Source organism: Eleutherodactylus coqui, chromosome 6 (genome assembly GCF_035609145.1).
Source record: "Eleutherodactylus coqui strain aEleCoq1 chromosome 6, aEleCoq1.hap1, whole genome shotgun sequence".
Taxonomy (NCBI): domain Eukaryota; kingdom Metazoa; phylum Chordata; class Amphibia; order Anura; family Eleutherodactylidae; genus Eleutherodactylus; species Eleutherodactylus coqui.
Genome location: NC_089842.1, coordinates 204197189 through 204221227, shown reverse-complemented (window position 1 = coordinate 204221227; position 24039 = coordinate 204197189). Strand labels below are relative to the sequence as shown.

At 42.6% G+C, this 24039-nt stretch overlaps 1 protein-coding gene across 1 annotated transcript; it reads left to right on the top strand.

Annotated features, from left to right (window-relative positions):
• The first annotated feature begins 2157 nt into the window (after positions 1-2157).
• Positions 2158-23837, top strand: DLL4 (delta like canonical Notch ligand 4). Its single transcript, XM_066608641.1, has 11 exons — positions 2158-2419; positions 2513-2761; positions 3350-3392; positions 4223-4489; positions 13550-13610; positions 15190-15320; positions 15499-15668; positions 16466-16685; positions 18054-18765; positions 20677-20785; positions 21481-23837. Exons 1-11 carry the CDS (start codon positions 2366-2368, stop codon positions 21484-21486), a joined length of 2022 nt encoding a protein of 673 aa, XP_066464738.1. The 5' UTR covers positions 2158-2365; the 3' UTR covers positions 21487-23837.
• The last annotated feature ends 202 nt before the right edge of the window (positions 23838-24039 follow it).

Sequence of the window (24039 nt, the reverse complement as noted above, 5' to 3'; positions counted from 1 at the left end):
GCATTGGACACCCGCAGGTAAGTAATTACCTGCGGATGTCCTTTTTCCCTGCCGCGTGGGAAATCACCCGCAGCATGCTCCATTTTCTGTGGGTCTGCCGCAGGCTTCCATAACTGCAGCTGTATTTCTGCTCTCCGGCGCGGGAGCGCGGAAGAGCAGGAGGTAAAAAAAGAAAGTACATGGCGCTGACGCGCGGCAAGCTTCCGGCGTGCAGAGCATATCCACCGGGCCGAAGAAAGAAGATCCGGCCGCGATAGAGGGAAGATCCACTGCGTCCGGACAGGTAAGTAAATTCAATTTTTAGGCCTCATGTTCACGGTAAAGGAGGGACACGCTGCGGGATTCTCCATGGAGAATAAGCGCAGGGCCGAATTTCCTAGTGGACAAGAGGCCTTCTCCTCCTCACTGGCTCTCTGCAATGGGAGGGGCCGGGACAGGGGCGGGGCTAAGTGCTGGCCCGTCTCGCCTCATCCCATTGCTGGCTGTGGACAAGGGGCTGGATGTGGGCAGAGCTAAGCGCTTAGCTCTGCCCCTGTCCCACCCCCACCCATTGCAAAGAACGAGCGGGGAGGTGAAGAGAGGTAAGCCTGCGATGGAGAGGGAGAGAAAAGGGGCGATGGCATGGTAGTCTCGGCGCATACGTCGGGACCCATGCCGTCTGAACGGGCGCACAAATGTTTGATTTGTGCGCCCGTTCACCAATTTTATCTTTCCCAACATAGCATATATCGTCCGGCCATGAAAACCATGACGGACATGTTTTGTAACTGACCTGTTGATCCCATAGGTCCATAAGGTTTTGCTTTTTTTTCTTGGTTGAGTAGTTCAATAGGATCCTGCTAAATGTCCATCCAGAGCAACAAAAATCTTGACAGCCTATGAACATACGAGTGTAAGGGGGCTTTTACACGGAACGATTATTGTTAAAAAAAAATAGCTGGACCGTATGACTTTGTACGATAATCGTTCAGTGTAAACACAGCCAACGATCAAGAGATGAACGATAATTTACTCACTTATTGTTCATTTCATGTAGGCATAAAAAAAACATTGCTGGCGCGTTCGATAATTCATTCGGTTTAAATACCGATCGTTCAGTCATGGTCATTCACTTATACAGTCAATATGAACGACTAAACGATTTACAATGATGTATCTGCCTATATACAGAAGCTGCACTAGTGAACTCATCAGCTTCTACAGACGGTTGTATTTGCGTGTGTAAAATTCGTGCACAATACGCAGAGAATAAAACCTACTGATTTCAATGGGTTCATTCTTATTTAAAGAAACATGCTCTATTTTTGTGTGCTTTTGTGCACCTCCCGTAGATATAAAAGTCTATGAGAGGTGCACAAATACGCATAAAATACGCATGCAAATGCGAAATACGCTGCGCAATTCAGTGAAAAAAGAACACATCTGGACCTCATTAGACTAAACAGCCTTTTAAATTATGGAGAAGGTGTGTTCTGCCCCCATGTGAACTGACAGTACAAGTACAAAAAGTACAGTAGTATGTGCAAATACACGTCCAAATGTAGAATGCATTGCGCTCAAGGGAGCGTTTTTTGCACATACACTCGTGTGAAGGGGCCCTAAACAAGCCCTAAATACCGATCACCCAGTCATTCTCATTCACTGCTACAATGAATGTGAACGACTAAATGATTTGCGAGCGAGCGAATTATCGTCCAGTCTGCACGAATGAGCGAGCGAACTCCATCATCGTTCGCTTGTGTGATTGATAAACTTCTCCGTGTAAAAGCACACTAACTCTACAATAAAGACTGCAGTTGTAAAAAATATGTGCAGCACGCTTATTCCCACTTCTAGATGGAGACCTAATATTCCAAGATTCTTCCCACTTTACATGGGGTCGGGATATAATGTATTCCTCATTTCTGCAAGGAACAGCTTGTTTCCTACTTGGAGATAGCACCAGGAAAAAAGAACCTTATTGAAGCGACCTGCAGATGAAATAATGGGGGTTCTCTCAGGGGGCACCTAAACAGATGAGGGGATTTGTCCTGATGACGGTCAGTGCGGCAGCAGACGCTGTGGATGTCCCGGGGCGGGGCTGACCAATGACAGATGGAGAGAACCGACACTATATAAGTAGCTCCAGGGAAAGGCGACTTTCAGTTCCCCAGCGCGTTACGGTGACCAGCGGCACGGATCCGGTGCGATCACTTCACACCTCCTCACTGGATTTATTGGGCATGGCTATGTGAGTGGATCCCACCTTTATCTGCTGCTTGTTGCCACCTTCCTGACCTCTACGGGTACATGACTTCTGTGTTGGACCTGTTCTCTAATAAGGAGTTCATTATAAGAAGACGCCTGCCCGCCGCCGACCAAGAAGATGGATCATAGTCTTGTATGGGGCTTGACGTTTCTCTTACTGGGTTTTCAGCAGGTAAATGGGGAGCCGTTGTCTATAGCTTCTTCTCATCCTTATCTTGAAGCATATAGATCTGATCCGTGGGCTCTTCTTGTATTTCTCTCTAAGGTCACTGGCTCCGGGGTCTTTCAGCTACGTCTTGACGCCTTTGTAAATAGCAACGGGACGCTGGCAGACGGGAGCTCGTGTCTGCCGAATTGTCGGACCTTCTTCAAGATCTGCCTAAAACACTATCAGACCGTAGTGTCCCCGGGACCCTGTACGTTCGGCAGTGTGGTCACCCCGGTACTGGCGACCAGTGCATTTGTGGACGGATTCTCCAATTACACCAGTTTGCCCTTTAACTTCACCTGGCCGGTAAGATGTCACTTTCTAGCAGCCCTGTGTCACCTGGGGTCGTCGAAACAGAATACAAAGGATCTGTGTATGTAGCTAGATTGTGTGTGTGTATGTGTATGTATGTGTATATATATTGTAAGTTACAATTATTTACAAAACATCAGCATAGACCTCAGGGCAGGTAATGTATTCTACTGTATATGCCAAATATAAGTTATTGTAAATATAACATCTTAAAGATCTGCCCTTTTCTTTATAATCAGTCCAGTGTAAGTTACAGTGTAATGTTGCTGTTTACTGCATTTGATGGGGGTACCTGTGACTCTAAATACACTAAGTAACTCGTAGTACACTAAGGATTCCAGACAAGTTCAAGGTTTCTGTTGGTTGAAGACAATCTCCTTCCCCCTCCTGTAAAGAGCTTTGTTTGATTGAGATGTATGCAGTAATACTATACACAATTAGATTAATTAAACTGTATAGGCGGCTGTTAATTAAGAGCAAGCTTTCTGGATATTCCTGTCCTAATCCTGTGTGATGATCATTTTTGTTAGTCTGTTTACTGTATTAGGTATGTTAATTAGTTTTCTTTTCCCTCTTTTTCAGAAAACCTTTTCTCTGATTATTGAAGCGTTTCATAAACCTACAGGTAAATTAAAAATTAAAGAGTGAGCCACTAGAGGGCGCTATTGTCCCATCAATTAGAAAGCACTAAGGTATCTTGGAGGTTAACCTTGCCCTTAACTTAAAATCCTGTTTCAACTTTCAAAACAAGCTGCCATTGGAGAGATGTGTTTTTTTCATGGCCTTACGTACCTAATCTCCAAAACAATTGCACTTCCTCCAGTTTATTTTTGGCGTGGGAAAGAAGTCCGCTCTTTGGTGAGAAAACCAGAAGTCTGCCAAATTGTCCTGACTGCCTTTTCCTGTATTTTACACCTTTTTCAAATTCCGCCCTTTGGAAAAGAAATAATGGCTTTTGGATGTTTTGCTGACATAGAGGAAGAGAATATTTCAACAAAACAATTCTCACATTGAAACCTTTTCTTGAGGCCACAGACTTTGGTTCTCTTGCTCGCCTTGTAGAGCAAGACTTTTTTTTACAATAGGAATATTTTAAAAACACAATTTTAAATTTTAAGTTTTTTTTTTTTTTTTATTTGTTCCCTCTTCTTTTTTTGTACAATTGTACTTTGAATTTAAAATATCTAGTAGATTTTGTACTTTCATCTTTAGTGGGTTTCTATCAAATACTCCTTAATCTTAATTTCTGGATGTACACATAATACAAGTACCGTAACCCAATTTTAAGGTCATTGTACTGGAGCTTTAAAAAGTGTTGCAAAATGGGGCAATGTAAAAATTCCAATCTAAAGTAAGGCTGGCAGACTTCCTTAAAATACTATTCACTGTGCGTGTTTTACTGAAAGTATTGGTTTTTAAGAAAACTCAAATTGTCCTCTTTTTCCTTTTTCTTAGGCTCTAACCAAGGGGAAGTACTAGTCAGTGATTTTATAATCCGGAAACCCCTTAATGTTGGTGAAGTTTGGTCCAGTGATGTAGAAATGGGAAAAAGAAATACACAGCTGAAATACTCCTATAGAGTTGTCTGTAGTGAACACTACTATGGGGAAACCTGTTCTAGGCTATGCAAGCCTCGTGATGATCGTTTTGGACACTACATATGCGAATCTGATGGCAGCATCACATGTCTGAATGGATGGAAAGGAGAATATTGCTCAAAACGTAAGACTTGGGAACATTGGGGAAAAAATTATTTAGACATTGAAGCCTAAGCTAGCATTTAATAAGCCATTGCTGCAGGGTACAGCTTGTAAATGAACTGTGAAGACATTAGAAGTGTGATATAATGTAACCATTTTTTTAACATTTACCCTCTAATTGTTAAAAAATGTATCTATTTTCGGCTGCAGTTTAGAGAAACCTTATGCTCTGCCAGTTCTTGCTCCAAAGTCCAATTTACCACAGACAATTTAGCATCCTTTATGCCCGAGAACACCTGCCAACACTGGAAGCTTGTCATTAGTCCCATGATACATCTTCAATCTGTAGCCCATTCAGCTGTTCATTAACAAAAAATGAAAGGGTAATGTGCTACGTCTAGAAATCAGGATAGTTTGTGTAATCACACGTTCGGCCCAGGGTTCTTCTATTCAGGGACAAGAATGAGTTTTAATTAAGCAAGTGAACAAGTAACTTCTACAGTTTATCATCAATTATCTTAATTTTTTACCTGGGATGGTCAACACAATGTTACGTTCAACATAATTACATTGGCATAGTTCATAGCCAAGAGCACGTTGTGTGTAGTGTAGGTTTGGTCACTTGTATGTTTAGGGAGTATTAATATAAATGACATAACATTTTTCCAATATAAACTCTTCAATGGTTTTTAAAACTATTTGTTAACTTTTATTTCTATTTGTTCTAAAATGGGCACATGATTAGGCTCTTCCAATCGTATGCCAAAGGGGGAAAAAAGATAAAATCAAAGCTTCAATGATAGGTTAGAGGCTTCCCTCCTCTGTTTCCAGCGACTGCTTGGATGTTTAGGCCTGTATCATGGGGATAATGTTTCAGTGTAAATCTTGCTTCACCGAAAACAGATATACAGAGTCTTGTTTGCAACAAACATGTTTTTATGACAACAGAATGGTATTCAGTGACGCAATCAGAGAAACCACTGCAGGATCATGTCTTTCACATTGTAAAGTGGGGTATTTACTGTAACCCTTGAACAGTGTGCTTGTGTGGAATTTGTTATAAAGGGTTAAAATGCCACTGGCAGACCGTTGTGCAAAAGCACCATATCATTGTGCTGTTTTTTTCATACAAATCAATTTATATGTTTAGGCAACAACATAGGAGAACAGTAAAAAAATAAACGAAAAAACTTGAAACTCGCTATTGTGCTGTTGAATGTGAAACATTTCAAGGTTTACTAAGACCAGCATACAAACTTAAGAGTTTGCGTTTTTGCAGAATGGGTGTTGAGTATTTGCGTGCGCAAAAAAAGAATGCAACCATACTCCCAGACAGTCATTGAAATGACCAATAAGTTTAAGGAGTTCAATATGTGCTCCTTCCCTGTGCAAATGCACTGGAAAATAGAGCATTATGCATATTTTTTTTGTGCGACCGAAATGCGCTTTACATATTCTCTGTGTACGGTGCACGCAAATTTTCCGTGTGAAAATGCACTTGTGTGAATCTAGCCTCAGCGGTCTGATCTTTTACATATAATTGCACGGGATAAATAGAAAGATGCAAAGGCATTTCATTTAAAGCTCTTTTGCATGAGCAAATTTGTGCTATGTACGAGGCTTTTTTGTGTATCAGCGTATTTTACTGTACTTTTTGCGCACAGGGTATCTTTATTTGCGCACAGCATACAAATAAGCCCCGATTTAGATGGCTGAGTTCCAGATGTGTTTTTCACAGAATTGCGCAGCATATTGCACATCTGTACGCGCATATGCTTACCTCCCATAGGGGTCTCGGGTACGCAAATTCACATAAAAAATAGGGCAAGTCCTGTTTTTTGCGCATGCAAAATCAGGAGGTGTGTACAAGCCCAGTAACATCAATGGGTTCTATTCTCTGCATATTGTGTGTAAACGTTACTCGTGCAGACGTCTGTGTGGAGCCACTGTCAGCAACTGAATGATGAACAAATTTGTTTTTCATTCAGTTTGTGCACACCTAAAAATCAAATGACTATCGGCCTGTGTAAATAGGCAGTTCATCTATGAATGACTGCCTGTTTACGGTGAACAGAGACAAACAGCCTGAAGAGATCTGATGCGTGCCGCCTCCATTCACTGAACACTATCACTTCCATGTGAAAGCACGGGAGCGATAATCGCTGAGACTATTATCGGGCACCTAGGCGCCCAACAATCATCCCATGTTAAAAGACCTTAATAGAATTGACATCTGCAGCTCAAAACGTCTCTCCAGTTAGATTTGCAGGCATCCGATCCCCACCCCCAATCCCTACAAGGAAGAGCAGCCCACTTTAATTGACATGATGCTGCTTCGACAAAATGCCAGACATTTATGGTATAGCCAGAGATTTCATCAATGGTAAAACTCCTTCAAGTAGGCGATACCCATATGCCATCCGCTTCTTCAACCAATGGAGTAGTCCTGTGACTTGGACCCTGGGAATATACAAAAAGTAAAGACAAACCCATATGGCTGTATGCTGGCCACTCAGGAGGGGCCTCGAAAGTGAAGGAATCTCCGTGCGTTTGCCAGACATCACACTTTGTAGGACCTCCTTTTGGGGTGTATTCACACAGGACAAGTGTGTTTTTCCCTGTTGCAGTATTTTGCATGTTGAGTATGTGGATTTAGGCTGTTTCTTGTTTTGTTAAGTTATAGGAACCTTTCACACGAGACAGAATTAGGACACAGCCAAATCCGCAGCTGTGGAATTCGGCACCAAAATTCACAGCTTTTAAAGCCTCCCTCACACAGGCGTTTGCAGAAATGCAGCGTTTTTCAACACTGTGTTTACTGCACATTTCACCTGGTTTCAGCAGTGCTGGCATGTATTCAGTGCTGGCTGAGTGGGCTGTCAATTAGCGGCGCTCAGCCAGTCAGAGCAATCTCTCGTTGGAGGCGGGGACTTCAAATCTCTGTCACCAGAGAAAAAGGTCCCCTGCCAGCTGACAAGTCCCAAGAGCGCGGCCGGGGACAGCAACAACACCTGCAAGGTGAGTATTCTTATATATATATATATATATATATATATATATATATATATATATATATATATATATATATATATATATATATATATATATTTTTTTTTTTTTTTTTTTTTTTTACTCAGGCAGTGTAGCTAGGGTGTTTAGCACTGCCAAAAGCACAGTACCAAGTTGTGCTGCGTCTTCGACAGCGCTGAAACTGTTGCCCATTCATTTTAATGGGCAACACAGGGCTGAAAACTGCCAAAAATATTACATACAACGCTATCAAAGCGCAGCGTTGAAGACGCTGCGTTTTCAGCCTTGGGTGAGCAGTTCCATTGAAATTAATGGGAGCCTAGTACAGCGTTTATCGCTGTGCTGAAAAAGCAGTTCTAAACACTGTACAAAAACGCCTGTGAGGGAGGCCTAACGCCTCATATCCACAGGCAGATTGGATTCAGCACGTGGGAGCCCACAGTGGAATCTGACCCTGCCCACGGCTGAGGACCCTGTGAAACTTATACTTGCCTGTCCGGGTCTTCGCTTTTCTTCTCTGCGGATGTGTGCAGAAGCGCCGGCCGGCACATGCACAGTGAACTTTTTAAACTCCTGCTTTTCTGCAGAATCCGCAGCCCATCCAAAATTCAATTGTGGACAGGCCACGGATTGGACGGCTTCCATTGACGTCAACGGAAGCCGTCCATGTGGGATCAGTACTGAATTGGAGCATGCTGCATCCCCCCCCCTCCCCCCTCGAAACAAGAGGTCCGCAAATCAATTCTGCATCCTTTATTTCACTTGCAGACGTGCATGTATCCCTATGGGCGGCTTGATTTGCGGCTCTTCCACGCGGGTAACCCGTGCAGATTCCACAAATCAGATCCACCTGTGGCCATTGGCGCAGCGGAATCTGACCCTGCCCGCAGCTGAGGACACTGCGGGATTCTATTTACCCGTCTGTGTCTTTTCATTTTCTCACTGCGGATGTGTGTGGAAGCACGGTCCGTCCCGCACGCTGCTGCACATGCGCAGTGGATTTTTTTTTAAACCCCTGCTTTCCTGCAGCTCATCCACAATTCAATTGTGGACGGGCTGTGGATCGGACAGCTTACATTGACTTCAATGGAAGCCGTCAGTGCAGGATCCGCACTGAAATGGAGCATGCTGCGATTTGTTTTCCGGACCAAAAGGTGCACAAATCAAATCCGCATGCTGGATGTGGACACCCATGTTTCCCTATTGGTGGCTTGATTTGCGGATCATCCGCAAATCACACCCGCCCGTGGACATGAGGCCTAAGGCAGGCTTCACATGGGCGTATGCAATGTTGCGCACACCTCAGAGCAACGCGTTTGTACTATGAACAGGTTTATGTTGCCCACATATTGGTACATTTTACCGTACTTCGGCACACGGGGCACTTCATTTGTGCGTGGCAGATGAACACGCCCAGATTGAAATGGCTATGAAGCCTAAGGGGTCCCAGATGTACACAGGATTGTGCAGCGTAATTCCCAATTGCTCAGCATGTGGACTTCTATGGGGCTCCTTGGCGAGCAAATGCGCACAAATAGCACAGGTTAAAAAAAAAATTGGAATGAACCTACTGAAATCAATGGACTCTATTCTCTACATATTGCGCGTGCAAATATGCCCGTGTGAAGCCGCCTAAAGTGCGGATTTTGATGCGGAATTGCAGGCATGTTTTCAGCCATTCTCCATCTCTCATCAAAATCCACAGGTGGCTTGCAGAATTTACCGTGTGTCATGCGGCCTACTCCATTCCGTGTGAAAAGTCCCTTTGCCGACTTCCAGGTCTTCCCTATTGACTTCAAAAGGGAAAAACCTTACCACAGAACTGTATGTAATGGGGGAAATGTCAACAGGAAACTCTATAAGCAACCTTTATTAGAACTTTGTCTTGCTGGTCAGGAATTGCATCAAACAGACATATACAAATGGTTCTTTGTATGTGTGGTGAAGTGCCAGGAACAGGGTCAGGTGTAACTCGGGTAACACTCTGTGGAAACCATATTGCTAAATATAAGCCACCTGCTCACTGGATGACTTTAGGCATCCAACGCTAGCAGTAAACCTGTCTGTTGCCCATAGCAACCAATCACGGCTCGGCTTTATCTCTAAGAGTGCTTTGGAAAAATGAAAGCCGCGCTGTGATTGGTCGCTGTGGCCAATAGTCTTATCATGGCGTTGTCAGTGGTTTTCCGCAGCTTGTTTATATTGTCATGCCGGTTGTGACTCGTATACCACGGCTGTAAGATGAAGCCCTCCCGTGGACGGGCTGCAGCGCGCCGGGGGAGGTGTAATGTCGGGCGGCACGCGTTGTTGTTGTTGTCCCTGGCATTTAGCTCCAGGGGACAAAGCGGAGAGAACAGCTGTAGTGAGGAGGGAGGGAGAGCAGCAACAACGGGAGCAGCTGTCATGCCGCTGACACTGGGGCGGAGGGCTGCCGGATTGTTCAGGCTCATCCAGGCATTAAAGGAGCACCATGTAATGAGTGCGAGCCGGCTGACGGAAAGGGCGGGAAATGCGAGCTGACGGCTCCTGAGGGAGGGCAGAGCGGCGGGGTGGCACTCCTTCTCCCCGGGCCAGACCAGCATTATGGGCTCCTTCACACGGGCACATTTGTGCGCCGTGTTACGCCCATGTTTTTTACGGACAGCTTATACGCCATTGATTTGCATTGGGGTATTCCGACTCTTCACGCATGGACGTTGCTCAAGCGCAAAAATAATTTCAGTCTGTCATTAAAGTAAATGGGATCACCTAAATAAACACGATGCTCACTTTACACATGAAGGGCGGTTTCAGGCGAATGTATTTGCAAAGGCATTTCCGCATGTGAAACTCGCCCGTACAATGCGACGAAGCAAAGGCATTGATTTCAATTGATTCATTCAGGCGAACTGGTTTTTGCAGCGCAAAATCTTCATATGAGAAGGTCCTGCTCTATCTGTCCGTGTTGCGCTGCCATAAAAGGGAGGGAGTTATTCTAGGTACAACGCAGGGAAAAGACGGCGCCCTAATTAGACATTTAGTTCCCATTCTATTCTACAAGAAGGTTATAACGCGCAAGCGGGTGAACTGGCAAAAATAGTTCGCAAAAATAACCGATCTGCTGGCAGGTATCAGCCGCTTCTTGCGATCTCCTAACTTCGTTCATGCTCAATATATTCCGTACTGGCGAATGTATTTGCATATGTGTTCATCTGAAACCGCCCGAAGACAGAAGAAATCAGAGTTTCTTGCAATTGTGCACAAACAAAATGGAAGGTGTGAAGACGCACACTTTCGGTCCAAGAAAACGCTGTGTATTTCATGGACTGAACCTGCATACGCCCGTGTGAATGAGCTGCTTCAGATGGGCGTATGCGTTTTTGCACACTACTCGGTGCAATGTGTTTGAACTATGTACTAGGCCTTTTTGCGCACATATTTTAATGCCCCTTTTTGGGCACGCAGGGCATGTACATTTGCGCTGCTAAGGTCCAAATGTGTTAAGGATTTGCGCAATTTGCGTAGACTTCTACGGGGACTTGTGGTGTGCAAATGTGCACACAAATAGCAGGTCTTTTTTTTTTTCCTTGTGTGTGCAAGAAATGCGCGTGCAGAAAAAGGAAATGTGAATGAACCCATTATTTAAATCAATGGGTTCTATTTTCTGCGTATTGTGCACACAAAATGTTGCATGTAAATACACTGGTAAGAAGCCTATGGCACTCCATGCACTGGTGTTTCTCCCCTCCCACCTCTTTAGTACTGAGCTAAAGCTACCTTGGAGAGGTGACTAGGAGGGTGTTGGGTAGAGCTGTCGGAGCTGGGCCACCTGCTGGAGAAGTTGGTGTGGAGGTGTGCTGGAGCTCACACGCCAAGATGGCACCTGTTCCACCTCCCCTGCCAAGCGCTGACTGAGTCCTCTGGGGAAAGTGGGGAGCAGGCTCTTCTGCATTCAGACCCAGTCGTGGGCCATATAAAATGGCGGGCCAGATTCGGCAGCGGACATCTAGTTTGACACGTGTGTACAATGAGAATGGGGACAGTTCTAGTCCTGCTGTGGCAACAAGACAACCCTAGTTTTCTCCATTTTTACTCCAGGTTTATTCTCTATACTTATCCAATATAAATCCTCACTAGTTGTCCAATGGCTTGAATGGCTGTAATTGGTTCATCGAGCACTGCAGGGATTGGTTCTTGAGCGCAGCGGCCCAATTCTGCCTGAGCCAGCGCTTCCTGGAGGTGGGATTTTTGAACCCCCTGACCAGGAAGCGCTGGCTGAAGACTGCAGACAAATTCCACAGAGCTTTAGAAGATGTGCAGTGGAGCGGACAGCGCCTGTTAGGTGATTTTTATTTTTTTTTTATATGTAGCTAGGGCTTATTTAAGGAGTAGGGCTTATATTTAATCCCCGCCCCCAGAAATCCTGGCAAAACAGCGCTGCAAAGTTGCATTACTTTGTAGCAACACAAAATCGCGATATCTCTGCCTAAATAGACATGTTGAGCATTTGATGTGGAAAACGTACGCACCATGTGAAGGAGATTTTTAACGTTTTCTCCACATGGTTTGTAGTGTAAATGCTGTAGAATTTGCATTGCAATTCCACCAGCAGAAATTCCGCAGCATTTATGGCCTACGGCTTCCTTCAGTTTTGAAAACAAAAATAAAAGTGAATTCCTTGTATTTTTTTACCAGTGTATTTTGGGTAGTGTTTTTGAATAAATTAATGATTTTTTTTTTTTAACTATAGATGTCTATGGTAAAATGCATAAAAACTCAAAGCAAACCTAAGGGTGGCTACCCACTAGCGATATTTTTTCTTGTGCTGCGAGAGTGCCTCTGCGATATCACACACTGTTTTCAATAGAGCTGGCGGCAGCAGCGCTAGTGCCATTGAAAACATAGGAAATATATCATAGACCTGTGCCACAGCTATGGCAGAGGATTCTTCATCCCTGTGGGGATGAAGGAGGAGTCCTCTGCCACCGCTGTCACAGGTATGGCAGAAGTCCTTGATGCTATCGGCACTGCTGTGGCCCCATTGAAAGCAGTGGGCTGCAGGCAACCCCCGCAGCAATAATTTCAAGTATTAACCGACCCGAGTATAAGCCGAGTCAATAAGTTTTAACAGTTTTTTGACTTATTGCTATACGCAAGTATATACTAGGTTAAAAAAAGAAGCAGTACTTTCTTCCCAGCTGGCATCTGTGTCCCCGGCGGTGCGGTAAGCTGCTTGAGACTTCTCCCCGCTGTCATCTCCCTGCTTGGCTATCAATTCCCCCTCCGTAAGCGCTGTTTGGATCGAGTGCCAGCCAATCAGTCGGTGCTCGATAAACCAATCCTCTCCGTCCAGTGATGTCATTCACTGAATGGCTGTGAATGATCGAGCACCAACTGTGATTGCCTGCCACTCGATCCAATCACAGCGCTTTCTTACACAGCACTGACTGTGGGGGAATTCAAACCCGAGCAGGGATATGACAGCGGGGAGAAGTCTCAAGCAGTTTGCCGCACTGCTCGGGGTGACATCGCGCCGGGGACAGACGCCGTCTGGGAGGTGAGTATTGAGTTTTTTTATTTTTTTTTGTTTTTACCTTACTCTAGTATAAGCTGAGGGGGGGCTTTTCCAGCATAAAAAAAGTGCTGAAAAACTCTGCTTATACTAGAGTATATACGGTAAGCCCTACCCTGAAAATCAGCCCTAGCTTTTTTTTAAAAATATATATATAATATATATATATTCCCTCTTCTCTCCGGCATGGCAGTATTCTTCTGGAGGCCAGGGATTGAAAAATCCCAGCCCCCAGAAAACGCTGGTCTCATTGGCTGAGCGCTGCCTGTGATTGGCTGAGTGCTGTTTTTTTTCCACATGGGCAGCCTGTTTAGCTAAATATCTAATTTGGATAACTCCTTTAAAATCTGATCTGAGTGTGGTAAGATTTCAAGCACAGAATTTGGTGTTTGTTTTTTATATTTACAATTATGGTTCTTTTTATTATATCCCTTCCTAGAATGTATGAACTGCATGTTATGTGCTTACAACAAAGTTTAACTATGGCCAATGTTTCCACAGCAATATGTCTTGATGGGTGCAGTGAGCAAAATGGTGTCTGCAACAGCCCAGGGGAATGCTCGTGAGTATATATTGTATACTTATTTCTATCTTTTTTCTATTATACAGCTATCTCGAATTATAGAGGTCCTCAACGTTTTGTACCTTGTGAGCCACATTCAACTTTGAGTGATGGTCAAGTGTCACATTTAGCTCAGAAATGGAGGAGAAAAACTAACCTGCTAAGGTGTGGGTAGGATAAGTCCTGTAATATTGTCAATTGCCATTATACATGGTCAAAACCCAGGATTCCTATGGTAAGCCACACAGCAGGGGGGTCACAAGCCACTGTTTTAGGGACCACCAATGTAGTGTATATCCAAACCAGGTTATCTACAAGATATGCAGAGCAGATACTTGGTAAAGGAGGAGGGTCAAGGAAGTTAAGTCTATTCTAGCTGAAATCTTTAACTGCTATCCATAGCGCTCTTACCAGCAAAACCCTCTGCGTATTGACCACCATAGATGGGCAGGGTTTTGTTTACATGCTGCTACCATAGTGTGGCATTCCAGCCTAAGAATATGTTCATACACTGTGGATTCTTTGCAAGTTTTCTGCAGCAGAAAACCTGCACCAATTGGAGCAAACTTTTGTGTGATTTTTTCAGCAATAGTTTACCTAAATGCCAAGCTGAAGTTGTAAATCTAGGTTACTAATAGGGATGAGCGAGTATACTCGCTAAGGCACTACTCGCTCGAGTAATGTGCCTTAGTCAAGTATCTCCCCGCTCGTCCCTAAAGATTCGCGTGCCGCTGCGGGGCGGGGAGCTGCAGGGGAGAGTGGGGAGGAACGGAGGTAAGATCTCTCTCTCCCTCTCTCCCGTCCGCTCTCCCCTGCTCCCCGCCGCGACTCACCTGTCAGTCGCGGCGGTCCCCGAATCTTTATGGATGAGCAGGGAGATACTCGGCTAAGGCACATTACTCGGACGAGTAGTGCCTTAGCGAGTATACTTGCTCATCCTTAGTTACTAACTCAAGTAATAGTAGTGTTATAGCATTAATTTACATTAATTCTGCAGGAGCTCTGCACTGAAACTTCACTTTGGCACTTTGACTGTTTGCTTCTTCACACTATGTAGTAACTTAAATAGAAAATATACAGCCTTTAAATATTGATGGCGTATCCTCAGGATAGACTGTCAATATCTGATTGTGGGCATCCACTACATGGGACTACCCATTATCACCTGATTGAAGGTGCTGCGGCACTAATGCAAACTGCAGCATCTTCAACGTTTAAATACAAGCATGATTCTGTCGGTACTCAAAACGCCATATTGGCCATTCTGAGTAATACAGGCTTGTCCCATTGAAGAGGCCTATGGTACTCATAGCCACTATAAATACGATATTCTGAAGACAAACATGATCCTGCTCAAACGTAAGCATTGAAGAGGCTACAGAGCTCACACTAGTTCAATGGCCTCTTCAGTCACATGATTGGCAGGGGTCCTAACCAGCGTATCACCAACAATCAGATATTACTGGCCTCTGAGGACAGGCCATCAACTTTTAAAGGCTGGATAACCCCCTTTAACTTTTATTTTGAACTATTTTACTGGGTTATGGTTTGATTATAATGTCCAAAATTAACATTTCAGTTGCCGTCCTGGTTGGCAAGGCCGTTACTGCAATGAGTGTATTACCCATAATGGATGTCGACATGGAACATGCCAACTTCAATGGCAGTGTATCTGCAATGAAGGGTGGGGAGGCCTCTTCTGTGATCTAGGTGAGTTTGATTAATTGTTTGTATTTTTCTCATAAATCGGCATCATAGACTTAATTGGTGATGTTTGTACTGGGTTATCAGGTGAATTTTTTTTTCTGCTAAGATTGTGTATATATAATTTAATATACTGAGAATAAAGATAATTAATGGTTACTAACAATCATTACATTACTTACAGATTTAAACTATTGCACTCATCATAAACCCTGCAAAAATGGAGCCACTTGTATGAACACTGGTCAGGGTAGTTACACATGTTCTTGTAGACCTGGGTATACTGGAGTGAATTGTGATGAGAAAATCAACGAATGCGACAGCAATCCTTGTCGAAATGGTGGTAGCTGCACGGTAAGAACGAAAACCTCTACATTTGAGTTCCTAAATGTATGATTATCAAATGAATTACAAATGCCATCTAAAACAACTGTTCCATCACCATGCTATATAAGATTTGGGATTAGGTGTAGAAAATCAGTAGCGACAAGGTCTAAGGTGGTCAGTCTGATTCTCTTCTAGACCCTCTTGGCTGAAAGGAGATCTGACAGTCAGGGAATTTTCAGTTATCTGCCTAGAATTGCACGCTACAGAACCAATGATCACTGCACTGCTAAGAAAATGTTCTACAAATTGTATTTTATTAAAACAATACACTTGACATTTAAGACAAAGTACAATTCAATGTCAATCATATCTTTTACAAGAGGACACAATTTATAGCGCTTTCTATGAACTGGTACATATGTGACATATTACACAGCGCACATGTGGCTAGGAACCAATTCTGTTCTCTTACCTACATATATATTATCAGGTCATGCTGTATGTAAACATACTAGCTTTCAGAATAGACGTTTATTGTTCTTGCACTCTCCCTTGCCTGTTTGTTTGGTGCTATATTGTCAGCTTGTTTAAACTAGAAACTCTTTTGCTTCTGTTTGCACTATCAACATCTTGCATGTGTAATGTATGGGTAAATCTTGTTTGGAATAGCTTCTCTGTTTATACACACTGAACTATTGCCTCACTTTTCTATACTATGATTCATAGCAAAACTTGCTCTATACAGATGTCTTTAAAGTCTTGATAACTGCCAGCTGGTTTCACATATTTACAAATAAAATCCTTATCCTTCTATGTGTTCCTAGGATGGAGAAAGTGGATATGTCTGTGCATGTCCTCAAGGATATTATGGAACCCACTGTGAACACAGTGTATTAAATTGTGCCGATTCTCCATGCTTTAATGGCGGGACATGTAGAGAACGAGAGATGGGTGCCAGCTATTCATGTCAGTGCCCACTGGGGTATACGGGTTCCAACTGTGAAAAGAAGGTCAACCAATGTATCAGCAATCCCTGTCTTAATGGTATGTATTTAGTAACTAATTGAAACTATATATTCTCTGATTTGACTATGCACCAGTGTGATATTCACCTGATTGGTCCATGTGGCGCTATAGAACAAGTTGTTGCATTAGTTTTGTTAGGGTGGTATCACATCTGTGTTCGGGGTGTAGGAAAGGGGAATCCCTGTGGCCGAATGGTTCCGTCTCAGGAGGGAGCAGAACAGCACTGAACGGATCCCATTTACTACAATGGGGTCAGTTTGGTTTTCGCTCAGCTGCCTAGGTTTTGGACAGAAGAAAAAAAGCTGCATGTAGCGCCTTTTTTCTTCTGTCCAGAAGCTGGCCAGCTGTGACTGAGCCATCAACCGGAGATTCCGATGCAGATGTTAAACCAGCCTAATTCTCGTTATTCCCCAACTTCCCTCACCTGCTGTAATAAAGTTTATTATGAGGGTAAGATCACGGTAAAACATTGGACATAATATTGCAGACAAATGTCCGTATTGCCCAATCCAAATTATTTCATAACTCGAAAAATGGGATTTAATTGCGATAGGCAATACCGACACACTTTTGCTTTTTGTTTTTATGCATTAGGTTGATTTTATTTACACCCTTTAGTGACTGCAATAGAACCTTTTTACTGATGTCATTAATGGATTTTAAACCTGTACATGCATGTTTTTAAGGCGGTGGCTTAGCTGACTACTTACAGCCAGGCTCCTGCTCTAACTACCAGGAACAGGGAAACCTCAGATTCTGGCAGCTTAACCCCTTACGTGACACAATAGAAAATGCAGTATGTAAGCAGATAACAGAGGATGGAGGATCCTCCTGTAACCCATTGGCACCCTGCATTTCAATCACATGGTATGAATGGGTTCACATGGCATCCACTGGCCTGACAAAGGCCTCTGTCTGCCATGTAACTCAGCCTATTAGCATCTACTAAAGGCCAGGTCTAATATTGACATAAAAAAATGGACTAAAGGCCCATTTACACAGGGACGAATGTCAGGCAAATGATGACCAACACTCGTCCTTGTGTTTCCTCGCTCCCATGCTCCTGCACGGGAGCTAGCAGAGCTGGTTGGTTCACGGAGCGGCCTGCAGGGTGGTGGGGCAGTGCAGGAGATGTGTCTCCTCTCGCACCCCACCTCTCCATTGAGATAACACAGTGGCCGTTCGCTACTAAACGGCCGCTGTCTAAGCTGCACGATGAGCACTGCCCCGCCCCTTTGCTGGCTGCTCCATAAACCAGCCAGGCATGCTTGCTCCCCCGAGTGGTGGGCATCGTCCTGTGAAAAATGGCGGAATTTGTTTGTATTTTTTTCATCCCCCCCAACTCCCGAGAAGAAAAGTGAATTTATGTTGTCTTTTTCCATACAGGAGGTCTGTGCTATATCTTGGCGTACAAACAGTTGTGCCGCTGTCATGCTGGATATACAGGCCCAACTTGTGCAATAAATAAAAACATATGTGCAAAGAACCCATGCTCCAATGGAGGGACCTGCTATGACACCTCTGGCGATTATGGATGTATGTGTGCTGAAGGTTTTACTGGGAAGACATGTGATAAAATGGACAAAGATGTCAAGGATGAATGTGCTGTCAGTCAATGCATGAATGGAGGATCATGCCATTCTGTGCCCAATGGAAAAAGCATTTGTATTTGTCCTTTTGGTTTCATGGGAAGCCAGTGTGAGTTTTTGGTAGACCATAAAGACTGGAACTTTCCTTGGGTTGCTGTCTTCATGGGTGCTGGCATGGTTGGACTGCTGTGTTTATTATGCATGATCTTCATTATCGTAAGGCATTTTCGTCAGAAGCCCATGCAGGACACGAAGACTATGAATAATCTATCTGATTTCCAGAAAGACAACTTAATACCAGCTTCACAACTTAAAAATATAAACAAAAAGAACGACTTGGAGGTGAACTGTGAGCTAGAGAAATCAAATTACAAGCTAAAAAACCACCCATTAGACTGCAATATTGCTAATGGACTTATTGGTGTCATGAATGGTATTGGAAAAGGAGACAAGTTCCACAATAGTGAAAAATGCTTAGAAGAAGAGAAATTTCCTCTTCGTCTACACAGGTAAGGCAGATTGTAATTCATTCAGTTGCATGCTCCTGCACTGCTGTAGAGTACGTTACTATGTGTCAAGCTAGTTGTTACTGTGCTTTTATAAAGTTACCAGTTGTCCGTTTCTCAGGTACAATGATGACATTGCTGTAGGTCCAGATATATGAAAGAATTGCATCCATTTAGTTTAATGTATTCTTTCACCCAGTTCTAATCCATTGGCAAGTGAATATAAATCGGGATTAGAAAAATTGAATAGCCTGTTTGAAACTGATACCGAAAGGCCTTTTATACTACCCAATGATCAAGCAAGAATGTTTGTTTGCCTGATCAGCAGGCTGTGTGAAAGTGCTGCTGATCACCTAATAAACCTTCATTCATTGGGTGATCACATCTTTAATGAATCACAAAAAAAAATGGTCAACAGCCCATTTCCTAATATAAATGGAAGATGCACTGCTAACCATTAGAGATGAGCGAATATACTCGTTTCGAGTAATTACTCGATCGAGCACCGCGATTATTGAGTACTTCCATACTCGGGTGAAAAGATTCGGGGGGCGGGGGGCGGTGTGGCGGAGTGGGGGGTAGCAGCGGGGAACAGGGGGGAGCCCTCTCTCTCTCCCTCTCCCCCCCCCCCCACTCCCCGCTGCAACTCCCCACTCACCCACGGCGCCCCCGAATCTTTTCACCCGAGTACGGAAGTACTCGAAAATCACGGCGCTTGGGAGAAAAAGGGGCGTGGCCGAGTAGGTTCGCTCATCTCTACTAACCATACATCAGTATAGGAGATGAACAAGAATTTGCCCCTCATTTCAAATTGGCCTGTGTGAAAGACAGACATTTGTCGTTTATTTTGTTGATCAGCACCTGCTATACAGCTCTGATCAAGACTTGTAAGAAAACCCTTAGAGCACCCTTTCACGAGCGGAAACTGCACCTGATTTTATTTGCAGACTCCACCTCAAAAACGACAGTTATGGCTGTAAATCTACATGTGGATTTAGTATTTTGCAAGGAGCAGATCTACATGCAGATTTCCCATTGCAGAATGCTCATCAGTGAGCGGTCACTACGTTTAAACTACGGTACAGATTCCCATTAAAATGGGGCACAGATGCTGCATCAAATCCATGTGAACCTACCCATAGTCCTGTAGTTTTCCATCCACAGTGACACTTTAATGTTGAGCAGGTGGTTTATGGTCTTATAGACAAGGTGTGTCTGGTATTGGTCATTAATATGTTCTGGTTTGGAGACTGCTTGGATTATGTTTCTATTGTACTCATTTGAGTGAGTCATTTAGACTGCCTAATGAATAATTTCAGCTTACACTTTGCAAGGGAAAAAAGTATAGTTGTATGCCACTATCTGATCTGCTTCATAAGGCAGTGTAACATTGCTTGTACTTTAATGGTAAATGAAAGCCAGAGTCACTTAAGAAGCGATCAGGCTTCGTGGTTTCTGAACAAGTAACTTTTTAGCTTCCCTTGAAGAATAACCAATGTCATATTGCAGAGGAAGACTTTGGCACATGTTGATTCCACCCAGCACTTTTGCCACCTGCACTTTGCAGGAGTAAGATAACCATACTGTACTTTGCAGTCAATGAGAAGTAAATCTTTTTAGGTTTTATTGGTTAAAGAATATTTTGTGCAGCTACAATATTGTTTGGGTAACTTTTTCAAGCAGCAGAATTGTTGCAGAAATTTGTGACACATGCTGGGTTCCAAAGTTCCGTACGTCTGAACTAGATTGCTTTGGCAGCAAGTATATGGATTTCTGAAAGTCCCATTCATATGCATGGGACAGTTGCAGAAGTTTCTGAAACAAATGACACACGTGACTTGGACCAGAATTTGTATTGTAGAAATATTGCAAACTTGACTTTCCTCTGTACTTATGTTATTTTTTTTTATGCAGTGAAAAGCCAGAGTGTAGAATATCCACTATATGTTCCCCAAGAGATTCAATGTACCAGTCATTTTATGTAATAGGAGAAGAACAGAATGAATGTGTGATAGCTACAGAGGTAAGAACATGCCTGTCAAAGTGCATGCAAAACGGAATTTCAGGAGGCCAATAATGCATTTAGTAATGACCCAAATGATGCTTTTGGATTGTAACACATTGCCTCTCTGAGGATCATATGTTTTACCCACTGCTCATAACTAAATCAAATATATATTTAATATTAATCATACACCTTTTACTATTCTTTAAAAGATATATCAATGATGAGATTTTGTTGCACTGAATTTCCCTTAGCAATTAACTTCTGTCTTAAGCGTGGGTAATTAGGAAAACTTCCTGTGCAAGTAGGGTTTGTAATGTCTGTAACAATATCTAGAATGTCTAACCCTGTATTGTATGTTTCAATTGTAACATAGTATTTGTAAGGCAGAAGAGACATGTCCATCCAGTTCAGCCTATTACCCCCAGAAGGCAAAAAACTAATTGGGTAGAAACTTGTGGTAGCCTAACTCCAATCTGGTAATCAGAATAATCCCAGGATCACCGACCCTTCTGAAGTTATTAGGGACTATAACATGTAATATTGTTGGTAAAGAAAGACGTCCAGGCCGCCCTTGAACTTTTAGTGAGTTCACAATCATCACGTCATCAGGCAGAGTTCCATAGTCGCACTGCTCTTACAGTAAAGAACCCCCTTATGTTTTTCTCATTTGCCATATTTTGCTCACCATATATTCATTTTCTCTCCCACAGGTGTAACAGAGTCCAACATCCAGAAGTATAACTTTGAGGTTCTCTGAAGCACCACAAACAGAAGGCATGCCATGAACATATGTTTACAATACATGACTGGAGGTGATTTTTGAGCACAAAGATAGAACTTGCTGCTTTTGGACAATGAAATAATCTGAGCTGAAGAGAGACTTGGCTAGAGATGCAATAGACTTCGATCACTAGCTCTGTTTAGGCATTTGGTCGACTGAATGTAACAAAACTGGAAGAAACAAAGGAAAATGTTAGACTTTATCATTACAAGGTAGTTTCTTAAAGTGTCCTTTTGAAGCCTCACATTCTGTCTTTGTAACGTTGCAAATGTGGGATTGCTGAAAGCAATGGTTCTCTTCAATTCATGCCTTAGAATACACATTCCAAGAAAGTGGATGAGATTTGTTTGCTATGCAGAATGAAAGGTCCAACTTTGTTTAGAAGTGCCTAAAAGTGTCCCAATGGATTTTGTGTTGGCTTATCACTGCTTTTCTATGTAATACCTGAACAGTATTAAGCTATGGTTTGTTTTTATCACTTCACATTGCACGTCATGCAATAGAGGTTTTGGGGCAGACGTGCTGAAATGAATGTGGGCTTTGCTACCAATCCTTTTATACATCCGTCTTAAAATCTGTACTAGAAACCAGCACTAGGAATCTGTACTTCAACCAGCAACTAGTCGAAGCCTTACATTGCATGACACGTTAAGACAGCTGGCCATTTTTTAATAATTCATTTTGCACTACTGAGAATTGTGAGATAGAACATTTTATTTTTCCGTAACAGAACACACACAGCCTTAGTAATTTATATAAAAGACATCAAATGTCAATATTGACATCTGTAAATGTAAGGTTATTCCATTTAAGTGCATTCTTTTAAATCTATATATTGTGTATTGTTGGCAAGATGGGACACTCAAAACTTAATTACAAGGTCAGTGGCTGCTCTGAATACAAAGGTGTTTTTATTTTTAGTTCATATAAATATATATTTCTTGACTGTTTTCAGAGTTAAGGGGACTAGAGGGTTTTCTTAAATTATTGCCTATGAGCGCATTAGAGATTTGTATGTGTGTGTATATATGTATTACGTACACAGAATTTTCATTAATATTGTCAGTACCTATAAATTGGCACTTGTCAGGTATATCGTTAAAAGGCCACTCTGATGAAAATACATTTTTCTACACTCTGGACATTTATGTATATTGCAGTCACTTTCCACGCAATACAGCCTCCTGTCTGGTAATTATTAGGTAACATCTTGATGCTGAGATTTCTTCTCTGTTTTGCTAATCCATCAGCACAGCCACACATGACCAGCTAAAGTCCTTACCATCTCTGCCTGCTGGGAAGACACTACCATTTTTTGTATTCTCTGTTCACCTTAGTAAAGTACAGACCAAACAAAAATATACAATCAGGAGGATGAGCTTTGATCTCCATTATAAATGTCATAAGAACCTCTAATCATCTGTAACTGATAGTTTGTCCCTTTATAAAGATTGCATATGGTAGTATACATAATATTACATAACAATTATGCTGACTGAAAAATAACATAAAGCCAAGTAAGGCCTCCCGCATATGGTTGGGTCGGATTCCGCTGTGCGAATTCTCACAGCGGGATGCAAGCCATGCCCCCTGCAGTGACCAGTGTGGCTCACCTGCTCCGGCGTCTCCCCGCTCTGCTATGTGCCGTCTGCAATCCTATGGCAGCGGGCATGGGTGGAAATTCTGCGGAATTCCGCCCGTGTGTGGAAGGCATAAATCTCAAGTGGTCAGAATGAGATCACATGACCCACCTGAGAAGAAGGACTCTGATTTGTATATACCGAGAGACTACATACCTAATGAATGAAGAAACAAATCACCGGAGTGGCCCTTTAATTAGTGTTGGTTAATTGTGAACCACAAATTTTGAAAACTACTGAACTGTGACCATGAAATGTCCCCTTTCCTCTGTACCTGAATACTATAATCTGGCCTTCAAGAGTGCTTAAGACAAGAGACTGGCATTTGCGTTTTGATGTTCTGTACAAAAGTCTTGTTTTAAGAAAATGTTGCCCATATCTTTTCTTTTTTTTGGTCTTTTTAATGAGACTTAAAATTACAGACGCCCAAGGGCAAATGTCTGGCGTTGTTGTTGTCGTTATCTTTTGAAATCTATTTCAATAATTTAACATTGAATCAAAAGCACTGAACTTTTTGTATCTTTGTTTTGTAGATAATGTATATTTATAATCCAAACACATGTAAATATGTACTGTTTTGTTTTAACATGATACCAACAAAGTTTGAGTTTTATTTTTATTTTTTTTAAACAAATGAAAAAATATCTTCCAACTACTGTTTCTTGTCTTTAAGTTTATTTAATTTTTAATGTTTCATTTTTCTTAAGCAAAATTACTTTAGACATGCTATTCATGAACTATAAATCCCTTTTTTGTAGTTTTGAGCATTACAAGGTAGTTGAGGGAGATAATTTATGAAAGTTAGACTAAGGCCTCATGTCCATGGGGAAAATCAGGCCCGCTACGGA

Bases quoted from the DNA above. Each gene is read 5' to 3' on its own strand.
- DLL4 (XM_066608641.1), top strand. From the start codon at position 2,366: ATGGATCATAGTCTTGTATGGGGCTTGACGTTTCTCTTACTGGGTTTT. The intron at 2,420-2,512 runs GTAAATGGGGAG...TTTCTCTCTAAG, and splicing joins TCTTACTGGGTTTTCAGCAG to GTCACTGGCTCCGGGGTCTT. The intron at 15,321-15,498 runs GTGAGTTTGATT...CATTACTTACAG, and splicing joins AGGCCTCTTCTGTGATCTAG to ATTTAAACTATTGCACTCAT.